The 16,944-nt window shown below is 35.7% G+C and overlaps 1 protein-coding gene across 4 annotated transcripts in view; it reads left to right on the forward strand.

The window, feature by feature from the left end:
- LOC145692692 (uncharacterized) overlaps positions 1-11,876 on the forward strand; it is a 180,533-nt gene extending 168,657 nt beyond the window's left edge. For all 4 annotated transcript variants that reach the window (XM_081768104.1, XM_081768095.1, XM_081768085.1 and 1 more), the window contains exons 7-8: positions 4,463-4,699; positions 10,826-11,876. In XM_081768104.1, the coding sequence (XP_081624230.1) occupies positions 4,463-4,699; positions 10,826-10,890 (302 nt within the window). In that variant the 3' untranslated portion in view covers positions 10,891-11,876. The remainder of the gene's footprint in view (positions 1-4,462; positions 4,700-10,825) is intronic.
- Positions 11,877-16,944: the final 5,068 nt, after the last annotated feature.

Here is a 16,944-nt window from a genome sequence, read left to right on the forward strand (position 1 = left end):
AGTGTACATACAGAAAAATTGTTAGATCGTCAGTTCTTTCATAAAGAAGTTGCCGTCCTCCGCCCTTTCCCCTCACACAAACAACCAGTTTAACAAGAAGCCTCATTCGTTTTTAACCCTTTGAGCAAAAGTATAAAGTGTTTAAAAAGCGATTCATTTTTTCATGTTAGTGACTTAACATAGTGAACAAGGCCACATCATAAATGGCCAAACGCAATGAACAGTGTTAGTATTTTCACTTATCTTTGTTAATAATTTGATAGTTTGATAACCAATATGGTTTTCACCCCACTACTCGTAGCACTTTCTCAGTAATTTTTTGTTCAGCTCATTTAATTTTCTTTATATCCATTTTCGAAAGATGTAGTCACTTTCCATCACCTTTTCGTGATTTATTTTATTTTATTTGATTATTTATTTATTTATTTATCTATTTGTAACACTTCATTCAATACCTTGCCTTATCTTCCCTCCTTACCTGGTGGTGCTGCAAGCTTTGGCTTTCCTAAGGATGTGTCACTGTTACTTTCTGTTTTTGGCGATCTATATCTTATCTTCTCTCTTAGTAGGTATAGAAGTTTAGTTTTATCATTTATTTATTATTATTATTTTTTTATCGGTCGCTTTTTCCTTATGTTCTCCCTTTCATTATTATCATTTCATTCTATTGTTCATTCTTTGGCCCAGGCAATCGTTTGTGACTTCATGAATCTCACTGTGTCATTATTTTCCAATACATTATTTTCTCGCTGTCCCATATTCTCCAGTTGTCTTTTTTTTCTTTCTTTCTTTCTTCCTTTCCTCCTTTCCTGTGGTTCATACATTTTACGTATTATTATCTCTCTCTATGTCTCGCTGCGTATCTGTTTTATTCATTATGAATACCACCGTTCCATAGGTTATAAGTGATAGTGTTTTGTATATAGTGAGTTTAAATTTATTATTTGTTAGCCCATTTTTATCAGCTGCGTAGCAATAGGCTCTGTTATACATGCAGTTTGTTTCCTCTGTCGCTGTTTTTCTTCTTTCTTTGATCATTAATTAATAAGCTTAAATATTAAGTGAATTTACTCTTTTAAATTTTCTTCTTTCTGTATTAATTTCCCTGGCTTTTATGGAATATATATTTTATTTTATTAATGATAGTTTACAGTTCTAATTCATTTCCTTCGTTCTCTAATTTTTTGTGTCTTATAGGTCCTTTGTTTGTGTTGTGGTTGCTATATAAGCATAGACGCAGATGTGTGTTATTTTGGTAACTTTTTGTGTATCTGCTCTAAAATTACACTGATATTCGTCGATTTTTTTTTTTTTTTTTTTTTTTGTATAATTTTTTTTTCATCTTCAGTAATAATCCTGGGTGACGCAAAACGAACCTACTAACTTTAAAAATAATTCTCTCTGGAATTAAGTTATAAAATGTACTTATGCTACACCTCATGTATACCAAGCGATTTGTAAATCAGTTTATCAGAGTAACCTCAAACCTTTGGAAGAGACGGAGTCGGTTATAGAACACAAAACTTTTGCCTTTTTTTTTTTTTTTTCAGCGGAAGTTCTTCACGAAGTCGTTTCATATTTTGAGATAAGTTATGTAAAATCTTTCTAAGTTGAGGGAAAAACGTCAAAAATACTTTAAATAGATGATGAGATATGTAGTCGAAATTTAGATGAGAATTTCGTATTTTTCCATTTAGTAGTTATTTATAGTTTAAGTTGGTTGGTAGATTTTGCGCCAACCCGTACTTGTAACTGTTCTGTATTACTACATTGTGTGGGTCGGTAATTTGCACATTATGTTCGGTCTCCCTTCGTATGAACTAGACATATTATTTCCACGCTCTAAGCCTCTGATGAACTCTCATGTGGCAAAATAGTGTGCGTTTCCGTTGTAGGAGGCCCAAGTTTGATTTTAGTGCGAACTCATGTGATACGAATCCCACGTTAAGCTATAGGTTCACGTCTTGTATAGCTTCGGTGCTGAAAAAGACGTGAAATTAAGGACAAATCAAGTCGAAGCTTCTGACTGTTGCTCCAGGAGCTTGTAAACTCCTATCCATTGGTAGTCCTGCCATCTTAATAATTTCGATTTTATGCAATCTTCACCTGATGCCTTGTTTATCATGTTTCTGATTATTATTTCTATTTCTTTATAGATTGAAGCTCTTCCATGTTATTTCCTTTGTATTCTGCTTCGCTTATTCTCTCTCCTCTTATATTTGCTGTTTCCTTTCCTTTTCCTAATTGTTCTTGATGATTTTTCCATCCTTCTAATTTGCAGTATTGGATTCCTATAGTAAATATATTCTTATTTTTATAGCCAATTTTGTTTGATAGATATACTTTGCTGATTTTTTTTATTTCTGCAAAAACTTTTTATTCCTTTCGTTTGCAACTGCTAATTGAATTTTTATGATGTCCCTAGTTTTCCCTGTACATATACTATTACCTCAATTCCTTTTGTGTATGTATGTATTCTGAACGCTCTTGTCTTTATATAACATCTTTTCTCTCCGTTTATTGTATTTTCGCACTCATAATCGAACTATGAATTGAATTTCTCATTCTTGTTATCGTTTCTTATTATTGTTTCCTACTTCGTCTTGGCCCTTATATTAAACATTTTTTTTTTTTCAGTCAGCTATTATTGCTTTATGTTACATTTTTTTAATTTTCTTTTCTTCTTCAAATTTCCAGTTAGTTGCTAATATTTTGCTTATTTGTGGTTGTCTTTTAATTTATTTCACCTTCAATAAAATAAATTCCCCTGCTTAACACCTGAGGAGGCACCTCATTGAAGACCGGCAATTCCTGCAGGGCTATTTAATGACCAACTAAATACTGTTATTTTTTCTAAAGTCTTATTTCGCATTCCTATCTGTGTTTTCATGCCGTTCACTAATAATCTCAGGGACTTATTAATAATGCTACGATTATATCTAAAACTCCACCTCTTCTTCTTTCTTCTTTTCGTCTTCCATAGTGGATACAGAGCACTTCAAAAGTGCAGTTATACTTTCGTATTTTTAGTATGTATCTTTATTCCATATTCTTCACAGCATAACCTGAAGTAAGTTTTTGCTTCATATTCCATAGCAAAAGAATACATGAATATATAGTCTTAAGCTTTCATGTGCAGTATGGAAAGAAATACACATAATATGTATTCTTTATAAACTGACAAGTAAACGAGAACATCAGTTCCAGCTTTATTTCATCACTTCTATAAGAATAACCTGGAAGGTGGCTTTAATATATAGATCCTGGGAGAGTTGCTAAAAATAAATAAACAATAAAATGATAATAATAAAAGAAATCAACGTTTCTCGTACCTATTCCAGTATGAAATTACTTTTACCACTTCGTTAGTAAATAAAGTAAAATTTGTTATATTGTCGGTTATCTTCATAGTAAACAACAAATATATAACTCAGTTTTGTCAAAAATGGTGATACGCTTTTTCTATTATTATTTTTGTGAAATGACCACTGATTTATCGTACAGTCAATTACTCTCTTCTACTGAAACAAGTTCTGTACAAAATTAAATTTTATTAATTTAGTAAATAAATGTAGCTTCTCGAATTTCAAATGCAAATATTCGTACAAACACTACCAAAACAAATCACATCATATATAAGGAATCAAAATTTATCAAAGTCTGCCCAAAACAAGTCCCAGAACGACAATGTTACATATTGATGTCACAAGTCCGGAAAACTGTTAAAACAGGTAACACTTAAGTTTTCTTTTTCTCTCTCTGTCTTTTTTTTTTTTTTCTTTCCTTTCTTCAGTGAGACTTCATCACCGATCAGTAAGTAAGGCTCGTGGCTATATAGTTAGATGTGGAAGCCTGCGTTCCATTTCCGGTGAGAACTCATGTGGTTCAGATTCCACGTTAAGCAGCGGGTCCACGTTTCATATAAACTCGGTGCTAAATGAGACGCTAAAATCCAAGTGAACTCATCCGCTCACGAAAGCACTCAACAATACCGACTGGTGATAACCGTGATTGGTCAGTTTGATGTAGATACCTCCTTTACTTTCCATTCAATAGCTTTCGTCTAACGGAACTGGAGTGAATCCAAAGTAATTATTATAGAAATAGTAAATAAATAAAGTTTCAAGAAGTGCAAAAAGGTGTTTACATTGAAAAAAGTACCAGAAAGGTGTAACCAAAACATAGGATTTTTTTTTTTTTTTTTTTTTTTTTTTTTTTTTTTTTTTTTGCAAGACAAGCTAATTTGGACATTTTTAATAGCAAAAAGAATGTCTAGCTTTATTTATTCTGCAGTAATCGTTTATTTTTATATCTAAGAAATTTATAAATTTTGTCGTTAGTTGAAAATGCAGAGTTTAAGTATAGAATATAAAGTTCTGAAGTTAAATACAAATGCGTGTGTAACCTTAAAAAGAAATTATATTTGGTACCATGTAAGCTTACTATATCATTAAAATTTTAGCTGCGAAAGTGTTGGAATCGCAACATCCTTTTGTGAAGACACGTCCGTTGTCGCAGGCTACACATGAGTCCCGAATGAAGGCCCGTCGGACAGCAGAGTTTTTGCAGCCGTACCGTCCAAGACCTGAGACCTGTGTAGCTTTAGCACGAAGACTGGTTTCAGGTGCTCTAGGAGTTCGATTAAATCAATCAAAAGAAGAAAGGGAGGCTGAGAGGAAGCTTTTGAGAGAAGCTCGAGGTAACTGGAGTTTTTTATGCTGAAATTAAATATTTTATATATATAAGTAAAGTATATAAGTATATAAATATTCCTTAAACCGATGAATTTCGACTTCGCTAAGTTCCTGGTGTCATCAGCGCCGATAGTTATGAAAGAAGATTCGAAGTGCTATGTTAATATTACGTGCCGTAAAGTTTTTCTGTTACATTGGTTAATCTTTAATAGGTAGAATTAAACTGAAGAAGTCTTACGTTACCGTGTAATCCTAATTAGTCATACTTAAGACTTCTTGAGTTCATTTCTGCCTATTGAAGATTAACCGATGCGACAGAAGAGCTTCAAAATGTGTGATACTAAAATAGCACTTTGAATTTTCTTTTGAAACTATCTGCCTTGACATCAGCAATCATGTGAAGTCGAAATTGGTCGGAACAGGAAGATCAGTACGCAGTTCAAATTTAAAAAATAGAAAAAGGGGAAAAAAATATAGGGGATGAACAAAACTATGGAAACACCTGGTATAAAAGAGGTAGCCATTTCAAACACGATTTGCGTCTGAATGGTAGGTGCCTCTGTGGTCACAAGTCTCATCCTGTGAGGTATACAACCTGTCCAATCGCCAGTTACAGTTTAGCGACCGGTCTGTGCAGGTTATCGTGAATCATGTCTGAGCTGACAGAGTTTCAAGGAGTGCAAATTGTGAGCGCGCGTATGGCGGGAGCTTCTGTGATGAAAGTAGCAGAAATGTATGGTGTATCAAGAGATACAGTCTCGAAGATCATGACTGAGCTACGAATGTTCCGGAAAAACCGCATCAGCGAAGCACCAGCGTGGACGCAAGTGTGTGTTGCGTGAAAGAGACAGAAGCACTTGGGTAGGATTGTGACTAAGCAGAAGATCACCACGCCGCCAAAAGTCACACTGAGCTGAATGCAGTGCTTACAAACCCTGTTAGCGTCAAAACAGCCGGAAGAGAGCTCCACACGAGGGTATTTTTGGCAGATCTGCAATTCGCAAACCACTCGTGACTGTTAGCCATGCTGCTATACGGAGACAGTAGTGCAACGCCCATACAAACTAGACAATGGATCAGTGAAAGATTGTCATTGGGTCGGATGAGTCTTCCTTTACATTGTTTCCAACCGCTGGCCGAATTTACTTGTGGAGAACGCCATCACAAGCGTACGATACAGACTGTCTGTTACCAAGAGTGAAGCATGGCGATGGTTCAGTGATGATTTGGGCTGCCATATTCTGGTATTTTGCCGAACCTATCATCACTCTGCATGAACATGTCACTGCCAATGACTACGCGCCCATTTTGAGTGACCAGCTGCATCCCATGGTGCAGACTTTGCTCCTAGGTGGTAACGCCATGTTTCAAGATGACAGAGCCTCTGTTCATACTGCTCACATCGTCCAAGACTGGTTTCACGAGCACGAAGGTCTGGTATTGTCACATGTGCCATGGCCTCCATAGTCGCCAGACCTCAATATCATTCAGCCCTTGTGGTCAGTTTTGGAGACCAAGGTGCGAGCCTGCTACCCACCACCGTCGTCTCTACAACAACTTGCAGCTGCTTTGGCGGAAGAATGGTACAACACTCCTTTGACAACCATACGCGACCTATATTTCTCAAGTTCCCATCGACTGCAGGCCATTCTGCGTGCCAAAGGTGGCCCTACTCGCTATTAATAAAGGTAATGTGCAACTTTTCCAGGTATTTCCATATTTTTGCTCATTCCCTGTACAAACAATACAAACACTTGTTGACTATAGTATACATAGGCTTAAGTTCAGAAGCGTATTTGCCAAAGTTCAAAACTAAATAACTTCTATCTTTATTTCTGCATTTTAAAGAAAATATATTTATAATTCAAGATATCATTCTAGTTCTGAGGTATAGTAGATTTGTTGGCGCTTTTCTGCAACTGAATAGCGACTAGTTCCTTCATGTAAGCGGCCTGAAGTTTATTCCCGATAAGAACATAAAGTTTTGAGTGTTGCTTAACATGGGAAGTGAGTTGGATTAAGAAGTAGCAAATTCCAGTCTTGAAATCCATAAATAAACGGTGATGGGAATTGGTGTGGCCATACATCATGCAATTGAAAACCGTCTGACCGGCTACAGAGGTGTGGTTCGTAACGCGACTTCAGTTGATTATTTTGCAGTATTGTGACACGTTGTTGACTGTAGTGAACTGTTCTCATTCTTCATTCGACTTCTTGTTAATAGTACAGCGACAAGTATTATAGGGAGCTAGCTTGTTTACCAGCGGGGGCTGAGGTAGAGGCGGAAATATTTCAACATTTTTCTGCCTGACTCTTGCGATTCTCCCTTACCCTCCTTCTATATGTCAGCGTTGCCAGGGTTAGAAAATTGTCACATGAATGTCATTGTGAAGAGTTAGTGTGAGTTGGTTATTTGTTGATTGCTGTTGTGGTTTTGTTGCTTATTGTCAGGGCCCGGATCTTGTTGACCTAAAATTGTCTAAAAGTGGCCTATAAAATGACACTAAAATTCCTGTAAAATGACCCTAAAAATCACAAAAATTGACCTTAAAACTTGCGTTTACTTAAACGTTCGTTAAACATTGACATTTTTTAATATCCATTGGATTTTTAATTAACATTTCTCACTCACATTCAAAAAAAAGTTTTGTTTCAATTAGTTGCAGTCCATTGATCATTTATGTCCATTGATCAGTCCATTGTACGGCACTGTACGTACTGAAAGCGTCATTTCACTCTCAAGTTGAAACTAGGAAGCACTCTTAAACAATAAAAGTTCGCAAGTGTAGATTACATGAGAATAATAGATAAAAACCTGTTTAAAATATTTTTGTATTACGCCTTATAATCCATCTTTAGTTATGCACATGATCACATCCTTTGTGGTCAACAACCCAAAACTTATCTGTTTGGCTACCTACCAACCTTCACCTTTCGTCAACCAGCTACAGTTTAGGTTTCATTAGCTTGTTAAGAATGCAGTTTTTCCATCCCAGTAGTCAGGAAGCAAGAAAAGAGATTATTCAACTTCGTCTTTTCCACATCCGTAAACCGTGTTCATTTAAAGATTTCCTTATGTGGAAAAAAGAATAGAAAGACCATAAGTGACCTAAAAGTTACCTTAAAATATTAAAAATTGACCTGAAATTTCAAAACGGCAAAAAGTGACCAAAAGTTGACCCATAAAAAAAATATTTTTAGAACCTAGAGTTGATCGTAACATTTTTATTCGAACTTGCCTTGTCCTATGCGTAACAGAAAAAAGTTGCTTGTCAACAAAATCCAGGCCCTGCTTATTATTCATTTGACAATGGTTTCACAACGTAAGAGAGGGCAAACTATACACAGCGAAGCTAGATAAATAATAAGGAAGGTCATAGTGCAGTGCGACGAAGAAGCGAGGGAGAAAAAAACTGAAGCATTTGTTATTACAGCCTAATTTGCGTGTGTCCACGCATACAGGGATCTTCAATAGGGACTGCATAATTTGAATAAACTCTTTGAATTAAGTAAGTATTAGGTGAATTTTTTAACAAAGCACTGGCAACCCTACCCAGGACCGTCGAGTGACCGTTTCTTGGTGACGGGGTGGGGCACCTGTCAATCAACTCTGAATTCCTCAGCCTCGCATTAAAGCCAGCTCCCCATAATAATTGTAAATATACTGTACAGTAATGTGAAGGGAGACACAATCATAGTTCAAAACTAAGATACAATACCGTGGAATAAAAGAACAAGTTTTCCAATATATGTCAGCTTCTTTCATATCTGCCGTTATCAAGGGTAAATGGGTCAGGAAATACCCACTGCAACACACAGCAGATCCGTAGTTTGTATGGGAGCAAGGAAGTGATAAGACCTTTGTCAACGGAAACTGATTTTTTTAAAAACATATCTCTTATGTGTACCATTATTACGAAATTCGTGATTGCATTAATATGGCTTATTTGAATAAATTATATAAATATTGTAAAGTACGCGACAAGAATAAACGACCAAAAAGGACATGTTATAATGGCATTTTTGGTCGTTTATTCTTATTTTACTTACTATTCTTATCTGGGTATAATCAGTTGTATTTTGAACCTGTATCTTTAAAAGTATTAATTTGTTTACTTCATACGTCATGAGCAATATAAAGGAGAAAAATTAAGAGAGAAACCTGCGTCAGTTTGAGTCAGTGGAAATACTTTCAATAATGAATAAAGAATATTGAAAAAGTGCACATATTATATTTTAACTGTCTATTCATGTTTTCTTTGAGTGTTGTTTTAAATCATCTCTTGAAATAGGCTAAATTGTTAGGTTGTCAAAAAAGTATTGAGTCTTTAGAAGTCAAAATTAAGAATATATTTATTGTGGTTTAAAAATCACATAATGAAACAACATATGCACCATTTTATTCGATGACCTGCCGTTTTTCCGGCAAACGTCATAATCCAGTTGCTGGAGAAAATTGTGACATAGTTCCCACAGGTTTCTTTTGAAACAAACGTAACACCATTCAGGAAGTTCTGCAGAAATCGAAACAAATGATAGTCTGACAGTGCGAGGTCCGGGGTATACGGTCGATGCATTAAAACCTCCCAGCCAAGTTCTGTCAACTTCTGACAGGTCGTTAAAAATGTATGCGGTCTCGCGTTGCCAGTATGGCATACGATATCCTTTCTATTGACTAGTTCCGGCCGTTTCTTTTGAATTACTAGGTGCACTCGCGCTAATTGTCGACAGTACAAGTTCGAATATATCATTCTGTACGGCATCAGCAGCTCGTGATGCATGATGGATGCCCTTTCCATCCCAGCATAACATTCCTAAGCGTTAGTGTGATTCTTTGTCACAGACCGTGGAGTATCTCCTCGGCTCGACCACGATTGTTTTCGCACATTGTTGTTGTATATTATCATTTCATCACTCGTGATCAACGGTTTCAGAGATGGCTTGAGTTCGTTACGTTTCAGTACAGATTTCGCATTAGAAATTTAATCGAGTAAATGTTATGTGGCACACAAACGTCGAGCTTTCTTTTGTATCCAGCTTCTTCCAATGCTTTAACACTGCTTGGTGATGGATGTTTAGATTCCTGGTCTTGCTCAACTTTTGCCAGAATATCATCCACTTTCGCTATGGTTGGTCGCCCACTGTGAGGAATCTTGATCATCAAAATTTCCAGAAAGTGACTGAACCATCTTTTGGCTGTTACTTTTGATAACGCGTCTTGTCTATAAACAACACGAGTTTTTTCACGGGTGTTTGCAGTATTTGCACCTTTATCAAAACAAAATTGTGAAATGTAGCATAGTTTTTGCGGAAAGTTTACTCATCTTCATGACACAATACCTTACTTCTGATTATAAAAATTCAAACCTTTTTTCACATCTACTAGCTTTAATTGTCAGCTGTCAAATGACGTTAGGTTTGACCCACTGCGACTCATATACTCTTGAGATTTGAGAGACTAACTCAATCTCGTGTGCAAAAGGCTCAATACTTTCTAGACTACGTGATATTATGCACATTATCCCTCGGTTATGTAGAAAAACAAAATCTTGTGTTGGGGCAAAAGTGCCTTCAAACTATGTATTTGTTAGTAGAAAAAAAGATGTCTAGGTAGAAACAAACGATAATTATTTACTCACTATTTTTGAATTGAATCTATGGGATTTTATGATTCGAGTAACCTATACATTATATTTGTGTGTTGAGAAGAATGGTGATGGTGTTTAAATAATTCAGGGTTGTTTTAATGATAGTAATTTAGTAATTAGATAATATATATTCCCTTACTTGTCTAAATTTAAATAACCATGCTGTTCAGTATAATCACTGCTAAGGCGGATTCGTCTATGAATTCTCCTTATATCCAATGGTAAGTACATTGAAAATATAGGGAAAAAAATTGCTGTCATCTATTGGGAGTTGATGAAACTTTTACAGTCATATTAATAAAGAGATTGCTACAGACAGAAGATTATGTATACAGAAAATCATAGTTTATGTGCAGTTAGTTGCTGTCAGTTATATATGTCACAAGAATCTAAACAGTATTGTATTGCAATTGGAGAAAATAAATACGGTAACATACAGTTCCTAAAATAAATAAGTTTATATACCATTTCTATATTTTACAGAGAAGAAGAGATTGGCAGCGAGACAACGAGAGGAAGCTTGGGAAGGTACAATAGGAGAAAAGTGAAGCTTGAAAGAACATGAATGTATTTGAGTTTTTTCTTTTAACAAATCATCTGAGGATTAGGAGATTGTTATGGGCATTGTATAGACATTATGTCAATGTAAACACAAGGTGTTTGAATATATTTCAATATGTACAGCCTTTATACAAAGGTTAGATCAAATGGTAGCTGTAATTTGGGGATGATGTAAGTTAGTAATGTTTATTGTCTTCGCATTAATTTATTAATGCAAAAATTCGAGTTATTTTTTAAATATCAGATAGTTTTATTGTTTTAGTATTGTAAAATAAATACTATGTAGAAATATATAACCGTTCAAAGTGTAGAAGTAAGCATGCACAGTAAGATTTGTAACGCACCCATACAAAATTTGGCATTCTAAATATATCTTTATATTACCACCCCGTATTAGTCAGGAGGTGGAAACTATATTTTGTCTTTAAGTGAAAATATTTTGATGAAACTTAAGACATATATAAATAGATAGATAGATAAGTGGAAAAAAAAGAAGCTGAAGTGGAATCGCGTCTTCTAGTTGTTTTCATCATATACTTACGGCACCAATCCAATAACTTTGAAGAGAACATCATTTCGAACACATTATCCTTGTAATCTTTTCATAGATTGTCTTGTAGAGAAATATTTCAGATCCTTCTTTATTCTTCACTATGATATTTAATTGACATTATATTTGGAACTTGTTACATATAGAATGTGTTACGTGTTTTAATTTTGAGCTCAAAATATTCTAAAGAAACGTTGTTATAACAGTATGACTGTCATAGACAATTTCTAGTTTTGTAACTTTTTTTTTTATTATCATTTTGATTTGTTCCTTAAAAAATGTCAAGACAACTAAAACTTATCAAGAATTTTGGCAACTTATCAAGAAAATAATTTGTTTGAATTGTTAATTAAATGTTTTCTGTATATGTGAATTGAAATTAAAAAAGTCACGTGTGATGTAAATGTAAATCATGATAATGCATGAATGTGTTTTATTTACCATTCGGATTATATATAGCATAGCAAATTTTGTGCTGCATATTAGTTTTTTTTTTTTTCATTCATTCAAATTGTCATTCACCAAAACTACTGAATTGGTAATGCTGATTTTAATAATATACTACCAGTTCAATTGCTATTAGTATTAGTAGAATTGCTATTACAGTGCGTGAGTAGAATCAGAATAGTTTATTTTTATGAAAGACACAGCAACCCCCTAATTTATTGAAATCGTCACATAATTCTTTATTTTCCGGTGGGGTCACTCGGTCTAAAAAGTGTGACACGCTTTTTCAGGCCAGCCACCCTGAATGAGGTTTTCCTGGGTTTTCCTCATTCATACCAGGCAAATGCCCGGGTGGTACCTAACTTATAGGTCCCAGACCGCCTCCTTCCTTCCCTTTCCCCGGATTGTGTGCTCGCCGAGGGACGTCCTCCCTCAAATCGTGACGGGCTAAATGGCCTTAGATGCCGAAAGCCCAGAAATCTAAATCCTAATAATTCTTTATTTAAAAATTGCATACAGGGTGAACAGTTATTCCGCAATATGTCTGAAACTTTCTATGGAAAAAAAAAAATGTACAATGCAAAGATTGACAGGGGAAATTGACGTACTCTGCAATACCACCACATTATCAGTGCAGCCAACCCAACATATTTTTTTTTTCGAATAGCACTAAGTCTGGTTTTATATATATATATATATATATATATATATATATATATATATATATATATTGTTGTTTTCCCTCGCCTGTATAACATTAGATCAATGATATTTGGTAGTTGTAATTACAAGTTTTCGCAGTAATTTTAGGCAGTGTTGCAAACTTTACCAATGTTTATCATATCACCGGAACAGTTTGAGTTATCAAATTGCTACAAACGGGTTACAATCTGTACGTCTGTTGAAAACCGTCTACATGATGAAAGATTTAAGCAGTTTTCGAAATAAAGTCTTTTGAAAAAAAAGTAGAATTTTCAGTCTTGCGCCTATATTCCCCCCCCCCCCCCTATTTATTCGAAATAGTCATATCATGATATAATATTCGACACTAAGATACCATGGATGAACCTTTCCCCCCCCCCCCTCTCACTTGCGTTTCTACTGTTGTAGAGATCTCCAAAATTTGAATATTGGTGATAGTCCAGCGTCCTTAAGTATGTAACACTGAATAATAAATGTAGTATTGTAAGTTCTCGTTTAACATGTAGATTTGAAATATGTAGTAACCTGACGTAGTGCCATTGCAAAAAACAAATTATGTTGGGTTGGCAACAGTTATCCTGGTGACCAGATAATATTCCCCGTTGATATGCGAATAGTTAAAAAATTTAGCGTATTTTATCTATTAGTAAAAAAAAAAAAATACAGGAGCATTTCAAAATGTATGGTCCACCCTATATATTCATAACTTCTCTATAAACCATCATATTGTTATGTTTTATGCTATATCCCAATCTGAGGACAACAATTAGTCCATTCTGTAATGAATACAAAGAATTGTAAGTAGTTATTTCTCGTGATCGTTCGTCCGCCATGATTAGAACCGTACGTCGTTTCTTTGTTTACCATCCTTTCGTTATATAAGAAACACAGGACACGTAAACATTGTTTCTGGATTCAAATGTGATCTTTCACAGACAAAACTTACTTGAGACAAGTTCGTTATAGCCATCTTGAAAACCAGGAGCAATAAGAACATTACCAAAGTATTGTTACTTCCTGTCCTTATTTAAAAGCCACAGCTGCGTTTTGTAGGTAACTTATATGCAGCAAAACTTTTAGTTTTTAAATAGAATTGCTAATGCTATTTTATTATTATTTAAGTGAAAATACTAGTATAGCAATTCACTCGTCTCTGGTGATTCTTATTCCATTAAAAGTGTGTTGGATTCGTGAAACATCTAGACAGAAATTTTCAGTAAAAATTGACAGGTTGGAATTGCAGTTCGGAGTAGACCAGACAGGAGAAAAGCCTAAACATCACCGATTAACCGAGTACTGCTGTTAAGGTTCTTGGATTTTCAGCTGTGGCATACAGCAACAGCTAAATACCTGAGAAAAAAATCCTTACGTTAGAATAGAACAATTAGTACATGTGATTTTGAGTTCGATTTCTAGTGGGGTACTGCATTTTCGCTATTGTTTACAGCAAAAGTTCAAGATTAAATTGTTGCTGTACTCTTCCGATCTTTACGCAATAGGAGCAATCATTAATTAATTCTTTAAAGTAGAGAATAGCATATGTACCCAAGTCCATAATTTATTTCCACTTTCCATTGATGCGATAATATTTTTAAAGAAGCATTAGTTATGAATTTGTAATTAATAAAAAGATTATCATTTTATAATGAAGTGCAAATATTTTTTTTTTTTTTTTAAAGTGAGGTATAAAAATTAATGGATGACAAAACTGACCAAGTGAAATTGTAATTATAATCAAATCGTATTAGTTTCGTATGTGTTTGTATTTGCTCATTTATGGGCTACATTGAATATGTAGTAAGTTTCACACACGTTCTCCACTCATTAGAACCACCCCCTACTTTTTGAACGAAATCTTGGGTCTGACATAATCACACGGCAAAAAAGAACCACTCGATCAGATGGTAACTGGGATCTCGCTATCAGTCAATGTGATGCTTGGACGTAGAGTGGATAAGGCCGATGATATATCGGAGTTTGATATAAGCCAGATTGTGATGGCCAGGTGGCTAGGAATGAGCACTTCGGGAACAGCGCGACTGATCGCGTGTGTGAGAATTATTGTGGTTAATGTCTTCCAAAGGTGGAAAAGGACGATGAAACGAGCACCAAACCACAAGGGGGCGGCCACACCTCGTTAAAGATGTTGGACGTCAGAGACTATCGAGGTTGGTATAATAGAATAGGGCACAAAATGTGGAACAATTAGCAGATTTTAAGTTGGCAAAGCACGTGTCTGATCATATAGTTCACAGTATACTGTTCGATACGGGCCTCAACCCACGACCCACATGTATATCAATATGAACCGCACAGCGTCATCGATTCGACTAGAATGGGCACGTGGCCATCGTTATTGTACCACCGAGCAATGGCACAACATTGCATGGCCCGATGAATCACGATACTGCCACCATCACATCGACGGCCGAGGTCAGAGTCTGTCGTCTTTCAGGGGAACAGCTGCTCGAGACGTGCACAGTAGGACGATGGCAGATCAGTGGTGGCTGCATTATGATGTAGGGAATCTTTACATCGTCATCCATGGGCCCGGTAGTGCGTAATGGGGGCACCATGACGGCTTCTAACCATCCGCTGATCATTGCTAATCATGAACAACATTCATATGAGCCATATTCCTAACTGGCAGTGCATCTTCTAGTAGGACAACGCTCCTTATAAGAAGGCCAACGTTTTGCTGGAGTAGTTCAAGAAGCACAGTGGTAAATATCAATTGCTGCAATGACTCCCAGACTCACCCGATTTTATCTCCATTAAGCACCTTTAGGATGTCATTCGTCAGATCCAAGCTCATTGCTCCTCTCATGAAATTTATAGGGATTAAGTGACTTGTGTGTGCAAATGTGATGCGCCATTCCTCCAGCCATCTACCAAGGTTTCATTCGTTCCATACCAAAGCGTATTGCTGGTGTCTTGCGAGCGAAAAACGGACGTACCACATATTAGGTGGGTGATCATGTTGTTTTGGCTGATGAGTGTATAATTATAATATGTGAAGGAATTAATTTGAGTAAGTGTGTACTAATCACTTAAGCAGTAATATCCTTACGCAGAATATATATAGGATAGACCAATTATTTTGATACGCGCTTGTAACGTTTGAACTAATAGACAAAAAACGCTGAAATTTTGTACCGTATAAATATTGAGAGGGAACATTGACGTATTCTCCAATACAACCAGGCTAACAATGTTGCCAACGTAGGGCGATCATATGTCCCGTTTTGACCGGGGCCGTCCCGTCAGTAGATGGCAAAAAGTAGTATTTGTCTCGTTTTATGCAAGTGAAAGAAGTAAATAAGAAACCCAGTATCTTTACTCCTTGTACAATTTTTTGGTAAAGTAGAAGAGGAAAATATGAAGTTTGACATTCTATTGAAAGCAGTAGGAATGGTGTTGTGCCTTCCTGGTACATCCACAATTGTCGAACGTTTTTTTTTTTTTTTTTTTTCAATCATGAATAAAATATGGACAAGTGAAAAAGTCTTCCTTACATGTTGCAACAATAGAATCTATGTTACTGGTACGGGTAAATTTCAGAGAGAACTACAGTGAATTTTATGAAAGACTAGTGAAAAATAAAGCTATTCTCAAGAAGATAAGTTCTTCTGAGAAATACTTCTGCTATTCTTTAATTCGAGTCAACCTCTTACCCAATATATCAAAGATTTGACCTAGAGCAAAGGAGCAAGTGAAGATGAAGATATGTGTATTTGAACACACAATGAAACATTTTATTTCGAACTATGGGACATTTTATTTTAAAATTCAATGCAGTAAAAAGCATCATCTTTCATTTAATGTTGAATCACCTTTCGATTTTTTTTCTAAGTTAATTCACTTCTCGTACAAGGAAATTTTCTTGCTGTTTGTTAATTCCTTCAACACATGTAATTTCTTAATCAATAAAAACGACAGACTGTTTCCCTGTCAGCATTCCTATCATCACCTCACCTTTGGTTAATCTATGAGCATGCACTTTCATCGAAACTGAAGAAATAGTCAACGACCCAGGATATTAACCCGGAAGGGATATCGAACAAAACCATTGAAACACTTTTGGGAAGAGGTAGTCCGGATCGTATATGAGACGAGTCAACATGTAGGAGCACGAGCCACGATTCCGAGTTTACGAGAAGTTTAGCTTGCTCTAACTTAAGAGAGCACTTTGCCTTAGCTAACGTTGCAGCTATCAGTTGCGATGAAAAATCCGTTAAAGAGCAATTTCGACTTTGATTAAATTTAGTGTAATCGCAACGTTGGTTTTCCTGCCTGGGTTTCGCAGACTCTTAACTCTCAACTGCTTGAACGACCAGCTGAC

This window comes from Thermobia domestica, chromosome 1 (assembly GCF_964235325.1).
Source record: "Thermobia domestica chromosome 1, izTheDome1.hap1.1, whole genome shotgun sequence".
NCBI classification, from domain to species: Eukaryota; Metazoa; Arthropoda; class Insecta; order Zygentoma; family Lepismatidae; genus Thermobia; species Thermobia domestica.